General features: G+C 37.2%; 2 protein-coding genes across 6 annotated transcripts in view; both read right to left on the minus strand.

The window, feature by feature from the left end:
* prickle3 (prickle homolog 3) overlaps positions 1 to 8,285 on the minus strand; it is a 28,813-nt gene extending 20,528 nt beyond the window's left edge. Inside the window, exons 1-2 of one of the 3 annotated variants that reach the window (XM_079467812.1) lie at positions 8,052 to 8,285; positions 4,466 to 4,548 (exon numbers count right to left, since the gene is read on the minus strand). In XM_079467812.1, coding sequence (XP_079323938.1) covers positions 4,466 to 4,548; positions 8,052 to 8,093 — 125 coding nt within the window. In that variant the 5' untranslated portion in view covers positions 8,094 to 8,285. Of the gene's footprint in view, positions 1 to 4,465; positions 4,549 to 7,239; positions 7,282 to 8,051 lie in introns of those variants that run through there. The other 2 variants (XM_079467813.1, XM_079467814.1) reach the window with 2 other exon arrangements.
* A 1,147-nt stretch (positions 8,286 to 9,432) lies between these two features.
* plp2b (proteolipid protein 2b) lies at positions 9,433 to 19,917 on the minus strand. 3 transcript variants are annotated; one of them, XM_079466949.1, is made up of 5 exons: positions 19,456 to 19,917; positions 13,479 to 13,634; positions 12,290 to 12,388; positions 12,057 to 12,153; positions 9,433 to 11,059 (listed from the first exon to the last, which is right to left on the minus strand). In XM_079466949.1, exons 1-5 carry the CDS (start codon positions 19,549 to 19,551, stop codon positions 11,046 to 11,048), a joined length of 462 nt encoding a protein of 153 aa, XP_079323075.1. In that variant the 5' UTR covers positions 19,552 to 19,917; the 3' UTR covers positions 9,433 to 11,045. The 3 variants fall into 3 exon arrangements, with proteins under 3 accessions (XP_079323075.1, XP_079323076.1, XP_079323074.1); XM_079466950.1 differs by having other exon boundaries at positions 9,575 to 11,312; XM_079466948.1 differs by lacking the exon at positions 9,433 to 11,059 and having other exon boundaries at positions 11,847 to 12,153; positions 19,456 to 19,760.
* Positions 19,918 to 19,961: the final 44 nt, after the last annotated feature.

Here is a 19,961-nt window from a genome sequence, read left to right on the forward strand (position 1 = left end):
AATCTAAAATGGTTTAAGCAAGCTGGCCATTCTTCAATGATCCCATAGTGTAGGAGACGTCACACACCTGACCGCCTGTGTCGAATCAAATGACGGTCGCTCTGTTTTTCTCTTGTTCTCTGCTTCGCTTCATTCTACCCCCTTAGGCTACTCGGTTAACACTGCCCAAATAATACGTGGCTTCCGTCGCTGCCCCTCCCCTCGGCTTTCTCTCTCACTAAGACCATGTTTCATTTCTTGTATTCATTGCACAACACTTTATGCGATTTAAATGATGTATAGTGTGGGGTGCTTTTCTTCAAATTCAATAAACCTAGTTTAAACTGAGGTCATTTAGAATTTTGACCGGAACATACTACTGCTTATAGTTAACATTAGGGATTTGAACAAACACAAAACCATAACCTAGCTGTGTAACTTATCCAACACTGTTTATACTACTGCCATGAATGACATCTCATATTACGTGGTGTGTTATGCTACTACTCTACTAAGGGATCTATCATCTGAAGGACGATTAAACAGGTAAAAAATCGTATTGATGTTCATTAAAGGAAGAACCATTACAACCACTTACAGTGCCATCACCCTTGCAACGGCACTGAGCATCTTAGCAACCACTTATTAACATATATTTTCGTCCTAAAACGGCATACATTTTCGTCCTAAAACGGCATATTTAAACGAAAACGCACCATTGTAAATGCCAAGTCTATCTTAACTACTTGAATTTACACATACCTCGTAGCTTAAACTACAATTTCAGAATAGCTTTTACAACACAGTTAAAAGTTTTTGTAAACTAAAATCACGGACCTGCTGTAAAGTCACTGTAAAATACTCCCACTTTTGGCTTATAGCGTTATCAAATTTACAATAAAGGTCTTTGCACATACAGTCTGAAACTTTTGTATGCGTTTTTTCGTATTCGGTGCTCGTTTGTACGGTGTCTCTGAATTGTCAAAACGCCTCTCAAAATGCCTGCTACGGATGCGAACAACGGCAGTCCGACTTTTTTCATGACGGCCGAAAATATCGTAGGCAGTGTGTTAATGTGATTGCCACAACGTGAGGTCGTATTTGCTTATTTTATCGTGCGGAAATTTCTGACGCAATTTTCAGACTCATTGTGCAATGGCCTTAACATATCATCCAGCAATGGCTAACAATTAAATGCTATTTCTGTAAGCTCCAAACAAAAAAAAGACGTAGGCTGATATGAAAAAGTATGTATACAAAATATGTAAATAATACATTTAAATAGAAAATAACCAGTGAATACACTGAATATAAATTATCCACTGGGCTTATTGGTCCTTGAAGCCGAATAATATGAGGGATGGGGTTTTGGGAACAGATGGACACCTTCTGGTGTAGAAGTCACAGCGGCACCAATTAATGGTCGATTAATGGCTGCTTGGGTTTTCATGAGTAACTCAACTACCATCCTGCCAGACCAGACTCTCTCAGCACATCCTACAACTCACTGGTGACTCAAATACCTACAAGAGCTTGACAACCTCCTTGACAACTGCACTGGACAACATCTCCATTAGTGCTTGAAAAGACATTTCTGCCCAGATAGACAGGCTCTCTGGCGCTCTGACTGTCTGGACGTGCTCAGCTGGCCTGATTTCTATCACTCACAGACAGTTCTTTGTAACGATTAAGTCCATTGTTTTGAATTAGTTCTGTTTGTTATTTCGCCTTTTCTGTGACTTGTCATTTCTGTTTTGTTTATTAATAATAAACTGTTTAGTGAAAACTTTGGGAGTAGAAATGTAGGTAGGCTTCAACTAGAAACCACAAACACCACAACATCTATCCAAAAATAAGCTGTGTGGGGACATCTGGGAACACTTTGAAGTAATGAATCAAACTAAATGACGCCTTTACTTTTGATTAATAATGAAACAAAACAAATCCGACACGTCCAGTCTCCTTCAAATGCAAATAAAGTGCTCGGAACAAGCACCAAGGCCTCGTGTCGAACCCAAATGCACTTCCGGTGGGCACAGCAAGTCTTTCATCAGAATAGAGTGAAAGAGAGAGGAAAAGAGGGGCACAAATAGAGCAGAGAGCATGGATTTAAGTGTGATGGGTCTTTTTCTACAGTCCTGGCAGCAGCTGCAGCAAGGACTTGAAAGGACTAATCTTATTAGTAGAAAACCGAATGAGGGGTCCCGATGGGTGGACATGAGGGGAGGGTCCGGGAAGAAAGGAAATGAAGGAAAATAGGACATTAAGTATTAAAACTGTCAGACAGACAGTTTATTAAGATATTTTATTTGAAGGTCGTTCACACAAAACAGTGTTACGGTGACACAGATTGTCGTATTACAGCGTTGTTGTAGATATGAGTGGTGTGCTCTATGAATAGTGACTAATCTGTAGTGCAGCAGATTAGATTTAGAATGACTCTGATGTATGACTCTGGACAGAAATGTAGGCGTGAGATTGAATAGAGCTGAAGATTTATGCTCTGTTAACACAAACAGCTAAAGGTATTTGCGGTGACAAAAGCTAGTGTGGTCTCGCCAAATGAATGGAAGAAAAAGCGCACACAAGATTACCGAACTATCGTACACATAATATAGATTTCGACTGTGTTTATTTAAGGCTAGCAAAAAAACCCTGTCCTGCTCTATATTAGGCATCTGTGTACTTGCATAGAAAAAAGCACTTAACACAATGTACTCAAAGAGTGTGATTTTCAGACTATGTGAGTGAAGCGAAGTGGTGTGATGCTCAACTCAATATTTCGCTTTATAACCGTGCGCTTCGCTCAGTCTCTCACGAACCAAGAAAATGTTCCGCTCATGCTCACCGGTAAACCTAATCCCGCTCAGATCCTGATGTTCCCAAGGTAGGCTTTGTCAGATTTGTAAAACACACACAAACGCAGACACACACCTCTGAACTCACTGGAATGTGCCGTGTCTTGAAGCATTTGTTTCAGGTCATTGTCTAACTTACGTGTGTACCAGACTCCCAACGCGTTTAATGTAGACTTATGTTTGTGTTTTGTGTCAAATGAGGTTTACTTAGTAATGTTTTGTGTTTTGCTGATCAATACAACAATGTCGGTGCAGCCCTGTGCAAAAGCATGCATTTTCACTTATCAATGCCACAAACAACTGCCTTGGTGACAGCTGTGTTTGGGATGAACTTTCTTGCTACACTTTTTTTCATACGATTGCATGACTTTATACAAAAATGTCACTTTGTAAAACAGTTATGTCTTCCTGTGAGATCAGCTTGAATATTTCCATTCTGTTGCTATATTAGCAGGGGCACCATTACTCTTGGGACCCAGGACAAAATGACCAATTTGGGCTCCAGTGCCCAGCGAAGATGTCTTTAGTGGCCCCCACTCACACTATCACTATCTTTTCCAGCTGTCACTTAAAGAATTTGTCTTTGTACTAACTTTATAAAAACAATGTAAAGTAAACAGCTGCGGAAGAAATTAAGAAAGCCTTCCTATTTTTATATTTCTGGATGTATTGTGGCCATTCCAGTCCAGTGTTTGCTAAATTTCAACAAAATCAAACCTCAGGAGTGACAAAGTCATCCAATAACCATGTGAAAGACTGACAAGACATGTGACAACTGTTATAGAAATCTAAATATACTGTATGTACAAATATTACCGCTGTATTGCTTAAAATACTTAACAAACCCGTTTTCTTTGCAAAAAATACAGAGTATCTTTTCAAATTGTTTTACCCGTTTCTCCCAAAAAAAATGTTAAACGAACCACAATGTTTGTAGTTAGCATAATAAAAAAATATGTATATACCCTTTAAATAAAATGGTTAATAGCAAAAAAGGCATAAACAAAACTGTTGAAAGAAGTGAACAATATATTGAAGATTCACATACATTTTTGAAGCTAAGACTTGCTCGTGTTAATTCACAAAAGCTCATTTTCCTGATCTGATGACCGCTGATGGCTTATCTAATGGCATCCGTAAATGTTACAGTGTAGTGTGGTCAGTGTATACAATGGCTCTCCTCACCAGCTCTGGAAATATGATTATACGTTTCATATTACACAAAACAATTCCTGGTCTCACGTAAAGCACATGCATATCTCACCCTGACAGGCTGCAGTTCTCTAGAGTCAGCATCCTTTCCTTTTTCTTAATCTCCAAGTACCCATGTAATTTCAAAACAGCAGCATCATTTATACAATAATGACATGTTATGTCTGAGGATGTTACGTTTCCGTCTGCACATCACAGACCTAGTTCTTCAAACAAACAAAGACGAATGCTTTGCAAAAGTAAGTCAAGGGTCAGACCTGTGGACCAGCAGTTTATGCACATCCCCAAATGAGGGGATGTGCATAAATTCAAATGTTCAAATCTGGTTTGGGACGTTGCTCATTAAAAGTGGCAAAAGGAATATCAATAAAAGCCAAGGAGGTGAGTGAAAGCATGTTTAGAAGTCCCGGTCATACCTCCATCCGTGCATACGAAAGCCAGGACATTGTTCTCCACAGCGCATACAGGGCTGACCTCTGTCCGGATCTTCACTCTCTGACTGAGGGAGAGAGAAAAGTGCCATTTTAAAATTCAATAAAATATAAATTTTTATGCCTAAAGCAAAAGTAAAACCAATTCGGAGGGATAATTAGGGATGTACAGTATAGGGGTTGTCGTCATATGTCTGATGTTCGAGACTTGTGTCACATTCCAGGATACAGTGCTGACAAACACCATAATTTGTCCTGCATATCTCTGCGTTTTACAGTACGCTATTTAAAGTCTAGAGGTACACTTGTTTACGGCTTAGTTTTGCCTTAAGCTCTTTTACTGTTTGTGGAAACAAATAAGGCCACAAAACAAAAAACTTGTTCTTCTAAACCTGCAAGTGACGTGCTGAAGGTGTTTGAAACCTTTGACGTGCTTGACAATAGCGAGAGAACCATCGTAAAATAATAACACTTTGCTCTCCCACACAGGCTGAAATGGAGTACTGGGGAAGTGTGTGGCAATGTAAGAATGATCGTGAAAACAAAATGGAGTCAAAACATTGATCAGGAGTCTCAGCATACTGTCTCCCTTTCTTCCCTCATCTGGATTTCTATGGTATACACCTATGGTTATCATAGTATTACAACAGAAGTATTCTCATAGTAGGCAAGAATATGCTTTGTTTCAGAACTCATTTTTAAATAAAAATGTGCTTCATATTGTGATAGCACGTCTGTATAAAGGCCGGCCGGTCAGGATGGAAGACTGTGGCCGGACGGCGGCCTCTTGTCGCCAGGAATGAGAGAACTATGGAAACACGCGTGCTTAAACAAACAACGCCTGTAAGATCAGTGGACTCCGACACTTCACTGAACCAAGACCAAAGCACTGCTATTCACCAATGTGCGTGTGAGCGTGTGCAAGAGAGAGAGAGAGAGAGAGAGGAAAGAGAGAGACTTGAATGGTAAATTGCATTAGCTTGTTTGTGAATGAGGGTTCTCACAAATGTTTCTTCTGTGTCGTCCTGTACAGGCACAACTGACATTCCAACAATTCTAAGAGAAACAGAAGTGGCACATCCACAAATACAATTTTTGTGGTTATAGACAGGAAAACCTGTCATGCAGGTTTGAAGCTGCACATCGATTTGGTGTACTATTATACTATCAAAAAATTGAAATAAAGTTGTGTCAAATACATGTAGCGGTATATATGATCACAACGGGAAACCTACATATATACATAGAGCACATATGTATACAGCCATGGAAAACATTACGAGACCATTTCAAAAACTGATTTTCTGATTCAATTTTACAAAAATGTATAGGTACCTAAATGTACAGCTACAATATTTCTCCCAAAATTTGAAATAAAAATATTGTTTATATTTGCATTTATTTGCAGAAAATGAAAACTGGGGAAACCGGTCAAAATACAGAAAAGATGGCCTGTATTTTTTGAGACCTTAAGTTCATATTCTTTTTTTAAGCAATACAACAGTAGTATGGGTACATGTTTTTAGGATGATGACCTTAATTTATCACAGTTTTCATGTGTCCTTTCATGTTGTCAGTCTTTCACGTTGCTTTTGGATGACTTTCTCAAACCTGAGGTTTGATTTTGCTGAAATTCAACAGACGCTGGACTGGAATGTCAACAATACATCTAGAAACGCTGCTTAAATGAAAGTGGGGAATGGTCTCTTACATTTTTCCGCGGCTGTATGTGATAGGCCTTTGCATTTGTAGGATGCTGGAATCAGTACTACTTTGGCAAACATGAACGCCATCAAACAGATAAGACAAAAAGTAACCACGGTAATGAAAGTACCAACGGAAAAGGTGAAGGAAAATAATAAAAGAACAGAAAGCAATAAGGGAACAAAATTGTAGTTTTAAAAGCAGTCGAAGATTACCGTGCAAAAAAAGTTATGTTGATTTGTTTGCACACAAAAAGATGAGAAAGTGAGCATTAGGTTTAAAGAATCGCGTCACGTGGAGCATTGAAAAGCACAGTGTCAGCTGAGCTTTAAATGGAAACTTTGGTGTCTGAATAACCTTTGAATCGTGTCTTTCACGGTGAGACAGGACGACCTCGGGGTGTCTTCCTGTCCACACCCTCGAGGGAAATTTCCTCTTGATTGTTACCATAACAACAGTTACGAGAGGTCAAAAGCCTAAAAAAGTTTTGAAACATTTTATGAGACCCACAATTACGGTGTCCCCATACTCAAGAACACAGAAGAGCATCATAGGTTGAAGGTCCTTTATAGTGAAAAAGTATACGACCATACACTGAATATACTGGCCAAATGTGAGCAGGTTGTTTGTATGTGACCAAGATCTTGTATAGATTAAGGATAAATGATATCATTTCAATTTTATAACAGTGCCGTTCAAAAGTTAGTGTGATCTTTCCACCTTTTAGAACAACGGTAAACTCATCTGAACCATGCAACAACACAAATGTAATGGGAATAATGCTGTTATTAACTTTTTGTTTTCAACTTCTTGAGGTATCAATGCTTTTTAAACAACACACATCTATTCTAGACTCTTATTGATCGATGTTTTTTTATCACGGAGTCATCTGTCTTTGTAATATAAGAAACAAATGTAAAACTAATTCAGATATTAGATCAGTTTAGATGTAGTTTGTTAAGAAAGACACTTCACTCAAGTGACCCTAAACTTTAAACGGCGGTGTACAGTATATTTATTTCACAGTTAAATGCATCGCACAGTTAACATCTTACAGAAAATGCATCTTGTTGAAACACAGGGTTCCTTTTGTGTTTCTAATCCGTTCAGACGTCTATGATCCCATCAAAATTTTCAATGGACGTAAGCATTTCCTTCTCGCTTTTCTGTCTTTGGTGCCCAGGCATTTGAGGAACATTTCCTCAATAAAGTCAGTTCCTCCAGGAAAGCAAACATAAAAGACCAGGAATATGAAATGTTTAGAATGAAATGACGCAGACCATTTGTTTTACGTGTAATCGTAGATGATTTACAAGCCTATTAATATGTTTTATCCTTAAAGTTAGACATGCAGTGTGTATAATAAACAGCCATTTTAAAAGAAAGGAATAGGCAACATTACATACAGTAGGATAAGTGTTTTCCGCGAAATAAGCTCACAACAATAACACTACAGGTTCTATTGTTAGTTACGTCCCTTAACGTCACAAGAAATGATGGCGTAACCTGCACAGGTAACTGTGACGTAAGCACACATTATCAATGCAATAGTTAAAGAGACTGAGGAAAATGTCCTAATAATGGTTATGGTCAAAATAATCACACGTTAAGCACTGATAAGAAGTAAATGCCTGCGTATATCTGCTGTTTTCGACTTTTAAACTTGAAGAATCCTCGCCAGGTGAAAAGTCCGACAACAAAAGTAACGTTAGCTTCGCAAAGGTAGCAACATCATCGCGCGATACAGTCGATGCGACCCTTTTAAACCCCCAAAACACGTTACATTGATACAAGTCACCGAGGACATGCGAGTAATAGCACACCATACTTTACAGACGGTGTTAAAAACAACCGGAGCGCGACTTACCGAGCGAGTGGAGCGTCGCTTCTTTGACCCGCGCGCGAACATGTCGGTGGCTTTAATGTGTCACTCGTGGATTCACGCGAATGCTTTCATGGTTCAGACGATGTTTCTGCGGGTTTCCTCTATTTGACGATAGTTTACGCGATTTCTGGCTTGTAGATCACTGACAATAACTCCAGTAGAAGTTTTTCCCGAAGTACCCACACAGGACGGGCTACACCTACAGGATGAGTGTCTGCACTGCATGAAAGGACCACCCCCTGTTCACCATGACTGTACTTCACTGTACCAAAGTTAGCTTCTATCAACTGTGGTGTGTGTGGACTTATTTGTGTGTTTTTATATATGTGGGGGGTTTTCAGAATAATAATTTGGTAGTACAGAGCCTTTATTATGAAGTTGTTTTGATAAGGTGATACCAAAAGAGATATATACTATATTATCTGTTTTAGATATATATATATATTCAAACAATATTATCTGTTTAAGATATATATTCAAACTATATTATCTGTTTAAGATATATATATTCAAACTATATAATCTGTTTTAGATATATATTCAAACTATATTATCTGTTTAATATATATATTCAAGCTATATTGTCTGTTTTAGATATATATTTAAACTATATTATCTGTTTAAGATATATATATTCAAACTATATTATCTGTTTTAGATATATATATATATTCAAACAATATTATCTGTTTAAGATATATATTCAAACTATATTATCTGTTTAAGATATATATATTCAAACTATATAATCTGTTTTAGATATATATTCAAACTATATTATCTGTTTAATATATATATTCAAGCTATATTGTCTGTTTTAGATATATATTTAAACTATATTATCTGTTTAAGATATATATATTCAAACTATATTATCTGTTTTAGATATATATTCTGTTCTAACTCTATTGTCTATATTTTAGAAAAATTATGTGAACTGTGTATATTCAGAGTGTAGTGCACGTCTTTTATATTCTGTATTGCTCTTGCATGTCACGGATTGTACATGGAATAGGTATCATTTTGCATGTTACATTTATAGATATCAAGCAAAAACACATTTTTATTGTCGTGTCCTTGGTGAAAACGTTATGAATAAATTACTTCAAACCCCTAAAATTAAACTAACTAGTCACATTAAAAGTATTGAAACGTTAATGATCACTTTTAATAAATGTAAATACTGCCATCTAGTGATAGATATTGAAATCATCATTTGTAGATACAGCTCATACTGAACTGATTTGTATCTATCCTGGACGATTTCAGAGAATATTACAGAAAATGTCATGAGGATATATATACATACACATATATTTTATATATATATATAAAAGAAAACAGAAAGATTCTGCCAATTTTAGATTTTTAAAACTATATATTCTTTTTGTATTGACAGTCAACATCATAAGGAGCAGAATAATTGTTTTTGAGACAGTCCAGTGGATGGCGCTGTATACACACGGCTGTCTCCGACTGTCGCATTAACAGTCCAAACACAAACTAGTAAAACTTGTAACGTTTATTAAATGTTGTGAAAGCCTAACAAAATACCAGAAACACGAATTAGTGCGATACAATTCTGAAACTATTTTCCATCATTTAAAAAGCATAGCGTACATCAAAAACGTTGTTTACAAATTGCTGTTTCAAAACATCCTGAGTTGATAAAAAAGACAAAACAACATTGTTATCCTTTCTGCCCAACTCAAAAATAGTGATGTCAATAAATTACAATTCCTCCAAACATAAAGCTGATATGAGCAGGGTAAACAAGCAAACTGCGCCCATAGACCATTTATATTACAAATAAAATAAACTGCATTGACAATGCCAGATTTTGTGTTGTACTAAACAGTAGGTCACTTTCCCATCCATACATAGGAAAAGATAACTGACAACCCTTTGCATTTTTTTCTGAATGATCTCTTCGAAAGATTTCTTCTTGAAAACAAACAATAAATAAAAAACAAAGGGTGGTAACAATTTTACTTAGACACCTACACTAATGAATAGGGTTGCATAGGGTTAAAGCCATAAGAGTACTAAGACATTATATGACTCATCCAAAATATAACTCGGTTTATTAAAATAAAAAACAACACATTTATGGCAGATATTGAGCACCGTTCGAGGTAACATGTTATCTGGTAATATTTATGCAAGGATAATGAAAACAAAGATATTCTACCAACACAAAGACATTTGAACTTGGTGTCTTAAATATCAATGGCAATGTAAAAGAGTTGAGATCAGTTCTTAAAACAATCAAGACAATGAATTGAACTGCTATTCGCCTATTCATGACTGCAACCGAGTTGAATGTCTATAAACTGGGTAAACTGAATTAGAACTCTCCAGTCATACTTAAAGTCATTTTAGTACAAATCAACTTTTTACAACGTACTGTATTTTAGGCATAAAACACACGGACAATTAAAACCTACTAAAAATGAGTTACAGGTACAAAGAATGGCTGAAATTGTACATAACAAAGTTAAACAATCTAATGTTTTATCAGACAAAAACAGCACCAAACTAAACAAGCTCAAGTTTTCCAACATATTTAAACTTTAATTTAAAACACTGCAGGGTCAAACCGGTTATTTATCCATTAGTTTTCCAGAAGTACGGCCTTTCACGGGTGTTTTAGCAGCACATGAAGTATGCTGCTTTTAAAACCAGCCAAGAAGACAAGCTGACCAAGACAGTCTTCATGACTCTTTGGATAGCGGTTGCTTTCTCAAACTTCATATTTGGCAATTTTGTATACAAAAGCAGTTAAAGGCACAATACACCACTTCCCAATTACTTAAATCCCTTTTTGCATAAACATCAGTCGTTTTATGTTATGTTTTCATCCTTTTCATTCTTCTGGTCTTAAGCTCTTCTTCAATCGCTGGCCGTCTCTCCTTTGAGCCATGTTACAACGTTTATCCATGTTTTGGTGGCTGTTATTGCTGTACTGGGAAGTTTTCAAACTGTGTCACCTGTTAAAAAATGACAAAGGAAACACAAAGGGAAGTGCAAAGTAAATGGTTAGTGACTTGTTAGTCAGGTTAAGTGGTTAAAGTTACTTGACGTAAGCGAAGGGAAAGAAACTATATTACAAAATGCTCTGTCTTTTTAAATGCCATAGCTCTTGCTGGGATACCAGCGATGCCACTGGCATCCCCCAGAATAACTGTTTGTTTAAAATGCCAAAAGACAGTCGTAAACATTCTTTGAACAGCCTTCAGCGACCTGTTTGAAGAGTAATAAGACAATCCGTTAGAACAAATGGCACCCTAGCGAAAAGTCATTATTTTATATATATACTGTATATATATACTGTATATTGTTTTGTAGTCAAACAACTGGCATAAATTCTGTTGGGTGAATGGATGTCAAGAATGACCTTATTAAATACACTGGAGAAAATAAATCTTCCCAGAATATTGGAATATGGCCTTGCTAAGTTTTTAATAATTCCTCGATCATTTTTTTACTTGATCCTTCCATGACTTCCATGATTTTCTGGCCTAATTTTTTTTCAAAACCATTCTGTCTACAAGCATTTTTCCTACTTAAGGAATACGAAACAATATGAAAATCATATATTTACTATAAATAATTATGAAATTAATTTATACATAAACAAATAATACAAGTGCAATTTCATTTTAGAGTGAACTACTCCTTTATATGTCTACAGTATGTCGGAGATAATATCACACATCAATTATGATATAATCAAAATATCAAGTATTAACAAAATATCAAAATACCCAGTTCGGGTAGCTCACTTGTTACAACTTGGTTTTCTAGCATCTTTTATTTAAGCAGGTATAATAATGACCCAGTATAATATTTTTGTAATCGAACACAATGGCATTCAATATGGCTTTGGTTAACTCTACAACATGTTTCCCATGTGTTTCCATATTTACATGCATTTGTATATTAATTGCTGTACACGAGTGTATGTTTGAATATGTGTGCACACACCTGTGGGAGCAGCTGTGTGCTGCCTATTGCTCTTGACTTCCAAGAAGATAGTATACGTATCATAGCCAAACAAGATTCCAGCCAGCAGGCCGAACACCTGTGAGAGGAGGTGAACATCATTAATGAACAGTATGACCCAACAGGAGGCGGCATGCTTGAAGGAAATGAAGCCATAAAAACAGATAAGGAGGTAAATGTGTTAAATTTCGAGGCTGTATGTTAAGACATCTCACCCCACCAGCGATGCGAGCCCCATCCCCAGCTCCACCAATCACACAGATCAGAGAGGTTATGAGATAGAGGAGTGCACCAATCCCAGCGCGGAACAGGTCCTGAGGGGGTGATGAAAATTGTGGTAAGTTTAGAAAAGATCATTATCTCTCCTCTAATAGGTTTTGCCCTGCCTAGGAGCTTTTGAATGTAAAATATTTCCAAATAAGGACAACTATCCACTGTTTATTTCTTCTTCGGAGAAACATGTTTTCTGTTTTTACGTTCAATGATTTATTTAGTGGTTCTGATGTGGCAAAATGAAGAACCAAAACATATAAGACATACACACATGTGTTCTTCAAAGGACAAGTTTGACCCAAAATGAAGATTTTATCATTATTTGTCCTTGTGTATCTCAGACCTTTAATAGGAGGTTAAAGAGTCTTTAATGGATTATGTGGTTTCTTTTTTACTTAACTCATTTGTAAAATATGATATGGAATGTGCAGCATGGGAGTTGCATGGGATTATCATTTTATGGTTTTGGGTCCTTTTGAAGCTTGATGAAAGATAAAAAGCTATTGAAAGGACAATTTTTATGTGATTTACTCCTTTCAAACGGGACATTGTGCATTACGATGTATCCAAGTTACCCCAAATGCCAATTTCAATGGAAGTCTTGTTATGGGTGAACAACTTCACTGCCTTTTGAAGCTTGAGGAAATACAAAAGCTATTGTAAGGACAATTTTTATATGATTTGTTCCTTTCAAAGGGGACATTGTGCATTAAGATGTACCCAAGGTACCCCAAATGCCAATTTCATTGGAAGTCTTTGGCCAACTTCACGCCCTTTTGAAGCTCAACTCCATTGACTCCAATGAAACTGTTTTTGGTGGTTTATGGAGACCTCTCAATAGTTCCCGGAAGTTACTAGTAACGCATGGAGCTGCAACTAGACCAATTGAGGAAAACCTTTAACACATGTAAAGACGCAAGTCGTTGAATGAAAAAATAAATATAAGAAATAAAGAAGAAAAAACATAACGGAACTATCTGAAGGCTCCATGAATCACATGACGCTCAAAAAAAATCTAAACCTTCGTTGTCGCTACGCTCTCTTAATGGCTCTGGAGGCAAGGTGCAATGTCATTGTAAGGACAATAACCAGGTAAATAATGATAACATTTGTATTTGTGTTAATACTTACACTCCAGGGCCAGTTCACAACCTGGATCTGTTTGTCCAGCTCCATCATGAAGATAACGAAGAAGAGTATGGCAAAGACCATCTCACAGATGGCGACTGCTGAATATCCTCCATACAGAGATGCAGCATAACAGATGATGATGATGAAACTGATGAGCTACAGCAAAGAGAGATACTGAACTTTTAGTGACAAAAAGACAACAAAGTTTTGTTAATCTCCTCACATGCCTACAGGTATGTGTTACAAATAACAAACAGTTTTTTTACCAATATAAACATTTGTCCAAAAATATACGTATCATTTGACAGACGGTGATGTCTTTTGCCTTAAAAATACTGCTCACAAAAATGCTTCAGTCTTGAATTGAAAATGCTTCACATGAAATTCTGCCTTGAAAATGTACACTAGAAAAGAGTTACACCCATGTAGTCAACCAGAACACATTTGCACCAGGTTTTGCAAGTCAAACATTTTCTTCAGAAATCGAGTTATTAAGCTGTGTATCTACATAACGGATCAACCAATCGGTTTCATTTATTTTTGTTTCATTAGTTGGATATCAACATACTACGTAATCCAATGACAAATGTTGCCATCCAACCGCAGGTGTAGTATTCAACAAGACTGTTTCAAAGTCTCTAAATTATAATGTATTAATGATATCAATGGAATAATAACAGCTAAGAATAAAGATCTTTGTGAGTTAATAATAGGGAGGTTTTGTGTAAACACATACAGTAGATAAAAACAGAGGTGTGTCAGCAATCTAGACCAACAAAAACATTATCATTGCATGGCATCAACATGGCAGTTGTGATAAATAGTTTTCTTTTCTGACAATGAACAGTTATTTCATATATTCGCTAACTAGCTTAAAACCCAACACATACAGTGGTTTAAACCATTTGTCAGTATCCCCGCAATTTGTCTGAACAAACCATCTGTTCAAAGTGTCGGTTAACGGCACAGCTTTGAATTTCTCACATCCTCTGGAGTTTGTGATGTGTCGTGAACTTCTACTAAAACATGTGGTGGTAAAGACTAAAAAAAGTGGGGCCTATGGCTCGGGTGTAAACCCCTGACAATCCATGTGGCCCACAGCAGAGGGGGTTGGGTCCTGAGGGGCCCTATATGGATTTAAATAAAGTATCTGACTGACTAAGAATACCCTAGGGAGGATATATCAAATGTGAACATCTAGTCAACTCCAGCCTTGAAATTAATCATATTTGCATATATTTCTAATATAAAACAAAAAGTATGTGTACAGAAGAGTAGGTTAAACACTGCCGGCAACTACTGTAAAATGCTGAATTCCGAGTCAAGAACTCGGAAAACTATTTTATGATTTTACAATCAATGACTTTGAGAATAACCATTAAAGAAACCAGATTAAAATTAAAACAGGTTAAAAGTAACTTAGTTTTGTTGTTACATTTCGGTAACTAGAGTGCTAACTAGAAAACTAAGTGGTGTCTGAAAAAAGTCAATGCTGCCACAAGGCTGCCACAAAGAAGTTGTTGCCATAACATTGCTGGGTGTTGCTAGGGTTACATAAAGATCTATGGTTATTTTGTTTCCAAATATAGCCCAGCTCCTGCGTTGTGGATTTTTTTACCCATTCACAAGTCTGATTTTGTAGTTTTACAGTGGCACAGCTCTCCTCAACAAGCATGGTGTCATTGTCTAGTGTGATGAAACTTACATGCATTGCCACTATCAGATGACACGTGTCAAAGTTCAGCTCTTACAGTTAGTAATGAACATGAATATTGCAATTGTGATGTTTGCCTCGGTAAGCAACAGTGATAATACTAAGTGTGAGGGAGACTACAGGTGTGAAGTTTGAACTCAGTTCAAGGCATCTTGAAGAGCTATTCTTGTTGCCATGGTGTTGTTATGCTGCTAATGATTTGCTCAAATGTGGATTACTTGTGCCTGTAAAGGCAAACTGCTAAAACAGCCGTTTTCTCAAACAGGAAGATTATTCATGTATTTAGTGGTGAGTTTCCTGTTTTCTATAATTCGAAGGATCAACAAAGTTGCTACCATGGCAATAGGTGGCAATACACAATACACATGACTCAAGAATGTGACTAGTCATTTACTTATAGAGACATTGTTGAAATACTCCGTCCTTTCAAGATAATCGTTTTATTTTCAAGTAAATTTAGGCATTAGAACATTATAATGTACAGCAAGAAACGTCCTGCTTTTTTACCCCAAACACATTACGTAGTCAGTGTAATCAGTTTGATAAAGGTTAAAGTCCTTTAACCACTATTGGCACACACTATTTTCATTTTCAGCTAAGATAGCATAGCAAAAAACAGCTGAGAAAGGCATTTTTTCCATCGGCGTAGCCAGAAAAAATAGTCTTTGATCAAATAGTCTTATGTAGCTATGCAATATAAAATAAAGCAGAATGGGAGCACACACGGCAGTGGAGGCTGTTTGGCTTTAATCCACTCTCTTTGACAAATGTGTCACACTTCTATACACATATGTGCTCATGCTAAGCTCTAATGATGCCACGGTCATTTGTGCGAAAGCCAGCAGACTTTAATGCATTCCAATCTATCCCAAAGTAAGGGCTCACTCTTAGGTAGTTTGGGCATTTCTATTCTATATTCTATATTTACTACTATAATTATCTGAATGATATGTGCTACTTTAGTGAACTGATATCAATCTACAAACCAAACCAAAACAACTAAATCTATACAGGCTTTTGGCCTCCCTGTATACTGTATATGAGTCAGAATAATAAATGCAACAAATTTATGATGATCTTTAATTGCAAAATGTAATCACATTTTATCAAAATAGGATAAATGCCATAAACTTGTAAACAGCTGAAAAGATAGTGATAGAAATATCAAATTATGTGGATTGTAAAACATGCTGTAAACATTTCGAATAATGTTTATTTTATTTGTTCCATGGACAAATTCCAATTATTTGTTGCACAAATTAAGTTAAAATAATGTAGCACTTAACGGATAAGCATAGAAATAAAGTAAAAGGAGGCAATGTGGTGCGGTGAGTAAATATGATTTTTTCAGCTGAATGAACAGAAATTAAAGGGGTACTCCACCCAAAAATGTTTTATGAATTACTCCCCCCAAGTTGCACCAAACTTGTATAAATGTATTTGTTCTGTTGAACACAAGCAAAGATGTAGCAACTGACATTTCTGCAACACCATTGACTAACATAGTAGGACAAATTTACATTGTAGTCAAAGGTGGCCTAGAACGGTTCGCACAAACGCATTACGTGTTTTAATGTAAAAGCGCTTTTAATACACTTTGTCGACGTATATGTGTGTTAATAGTAGTGTGCATACAAATTAAATACTATGTCTCCGTTTTGTGCAGTAAACCTACGTTTTGTTGGAGAAATAATAATAAGTATGTCACGCGGCACAAACATGCAGCATGGAGGCCGCCATTATTGTTTGGGGAATACTTGCGCATGCCTACAGACTGAACGTAATATTCATGTGTCTAACGTCATAGTTTTTTTAAAACACCGCCCCCAGAGTTAACATGGAAATGACAAGACATCGTTTTTTAGAAACGTGCACTTTGAGACCCGTTTCCCAAAACACAGTTTTCGTATAAAGCAACATCCAAAACGCATAAAACGTCTTGTGAAAACGGCCTCTAAATCTTCCTCACCTCCTTGGTTGAACCTACTGAGCTACACAGGCCCAGAAAAAGCGAGTTATTATGTAAGGCCCATGCCTGTGGGCGGCGAGGAGCAAGCAGACAGTATGCTGTCATCAGTCACCACTCCCTCACATACAGTACACATGTGTAACAGCTTTATGAGTTGCAGGGACTGGCACAAACTGCCTCTTTACGTCTCACAGGCAGAATGAGCTCCAGCCAGCGCACAATGAAGCTCTATTCAAAATTCCAGCACTGGCCCTTTAAGAACACCCACTACCGAGGGCTCTAACATGAAAACGGTCACGGGGTGAAAAGATAAATAAGGAAACACCAAAAATAAAAACATATATATGAAATCAAATATATGCCCAAAGAAACCTTTTTTTACACTTGGAACATACTTGTAGCCTACACCAAACATACGCAGACAGATGGAAATGATCAAGTCTACTGTGGAAAGTGTATAAGAGAATCCATGCCCGAATCAACTGGCAAAGATACGCATTCTCAAACTTAGCAGTGCCACCCACATCTTTTTCACACTGTCCACAAGCCATTCATGACATTCTTGCATGTGTTCACATGTTTTTTATACAGAAAATAAATGATTCAGTATGTTACCATGTAAAATAAGCCTCTGTTTAAAGGAATAGTTCGGCCAAAATTGAAAATGATCCCATCCTAGGTGTAGAGTGCGATCTATGACTACGTTTAGAGGTGGGTGTGTCTCTAGGTATGTGAATTCATGTTTGCATGGCACCATTTAGCTCTTGAATATGAGTAAAACACACCCAAGTTTTGTATATAACGTATTTTATGAAACTAAAAATCTTTATTACATGATTATATTTACCCATCCGTACGTGTTTGTTTATCTTTTTCACACATGTGGATGGTGTAATTCTCTGATCAGTTTGGTGTCTTACTGATATCTGGAGTGGATCACAAGCTAGCGTCCAAAAAATTCAGACGTTAGGCGATATGCTGACATTAGATTTCAACAGCAACTTGGAAATGTAGACTAAACTTTCTTAACACATTATTTAGAAGAAATCAAGACTTGACACTTGTGAGATTAGAGGTAAGGTTTTTCATTCGATTACAGCTGGGATGTTTTATCATTTACGTCATTGTTGTTTTCAGGCAAGTCAGATGGTTTATGTGTTAAAAACAAAGACTTGGTGAGATACCTTTAAACAGATAAGAGTTAATGCCACAAATAACTATTTAAAATGTTATGCATTTCTTATTGCATCTAGGAATTACAGATATTTACCTCATTAACAAAGATCACTATTACACTTTCATAACCTGACATTTTTATCTTAAAGGGACAATTTACCCCAAAATGAAAGTCTTTTGACCTGCACGCATTTCTTTCTGAAGACACGCTTCTCTATTCCATAAGCACATGTTGTGACCAGATGCCAAACCTTCCGCTGCCAGTTTTAGAATACGTGATTTGATGACTATGAGGAAGAGATTTTGAGCTAAAAAACACCTTCAATCAAATGGCTTTAGAAGTTATTCCATGACTCACAACCGTAAATCACAATTACAAATCAGACTGCAATATCTATAAACATATTTTCACAACTTTCCCTGTTTGTGGATTTCAACAAGGCACCAAAAGACAATCCTTTCGGCATTTCAGCAGATGGTTAGAACCTCATGCCCCTTGACCCTACAGCATTAAGTCAGCACATGGTCAACATTCCAGCCACCTCCTCTCAACAGTACACACTTGTGTGAGGGTTCAAATGGCACTGCGATGGGAGGCATTTCATTCAACGCTATGAATTTTCAGCACTGCTGTTACTAACCGTACTACTCTACTCCCATAACGAGGCATAATTCAGTGCTGGCACACTTCGATATTCAATGATGCATTGCATTGTTGTATAATGGCATTTACAAGCGCTGTCTGTACTGCATACAGTACGCTCACTTTCTGCTCGTGCTCGGTGCCAACATTTAAGTGCGCTAAAACCTTTACGTTATGAGGGAGTTTAGAGATAAAAGTCAAACGGTGTGAGTTTTAACATTTTGGGTTGAATATAACGCAACAGACGCTGTATTCTTTCTCCGTGACTCAAGCGTGTGTGTGAATCAACAGGTTAAATAAAGTTATTGAATAAGAGCGGCGCCGTGGCAACACGTCATTTCACGCCTTCGCAGCATAAACGTGTCATAAATATGAACTTACAATACAATACAATACAAACTTTATTTCTAAAGCACATTTAAAAACAACCACGTTGACCAAAGTGCTGTACATTAACATGAAAGTGACCACTTACTATTTCGGCGGCCAGAATCGTTCCTTTCCGAGTCCGCACGTAGCTCTTCAGTCTCTCCAGACAGTTAGCAAACGGAGTCGCCTCAGTTTCTGCCATTCTGCAGACGGTTCCGCGATACTGTATAACGTTTCTATTACAGAACCAGCGCTCCAGTCAGCAAACCCGGAGAGACACCAGCTACCGTTGTAGTCCGTTGAATTCGAGGCAAACGAGTCGCTCGGCGTTCTTCCTGGTGCCGCTGAAGTCTAAACTACGCGAATACTTCACAGAGCAACAGTTCTAAGAAAAGAGAGCAGTGTGTGTTTGGGGCGTTGTCTTTACAACTCCCTCTTTAAGGTAAATCAATGGCAGCACAGAGGAACCGCAAGATGGAGACATTACGACCGTTAAACGCAGATTTCTTACGGTAAAAGCACACGTTTTACCGCTGTCTATGTATGTGCAATATGTCTTTTGATAAATGGAGAGGGGTCAAATCTTGGCGTAGCACTACTGCCTCTATGAGA

Source organism: Barbatula barbatula (assembly GCF_947034865.1).
Source record: "Barbatula barbatula genome assembly, chromosome: 11".
Taxonomy (NCBI): Eukaryota; Metazoa; Chordata; class Actinopteri; order Cypriniformes; family Nemacheilidae; genus Barbatula; species Barbatula barbatula.

Coding starts and splice junctions, on each gene's coding strand:
- plp2b (XM_079466948.1), bottom strand. CDS start 19,551: ATGGCAGAAACTGAGGCGACTCCGTTTGCTAACTGTCTGGAGAGACTG. Junction 12,389..13,478: donor TTGTGAACTGGCCCTGGAGT/GTAAGTATTAAC, acceptor TCACCCCCTCAG/GACCTGTTCCGCGCTGGGAT. Junction 12,154..12,289: donor GGGCTCGCATCGCTGGTGGG/GTGAGATGTCTT, acceptor CTCCTCTCACAG/GTGTTCGGCCTGCTGGCTGG.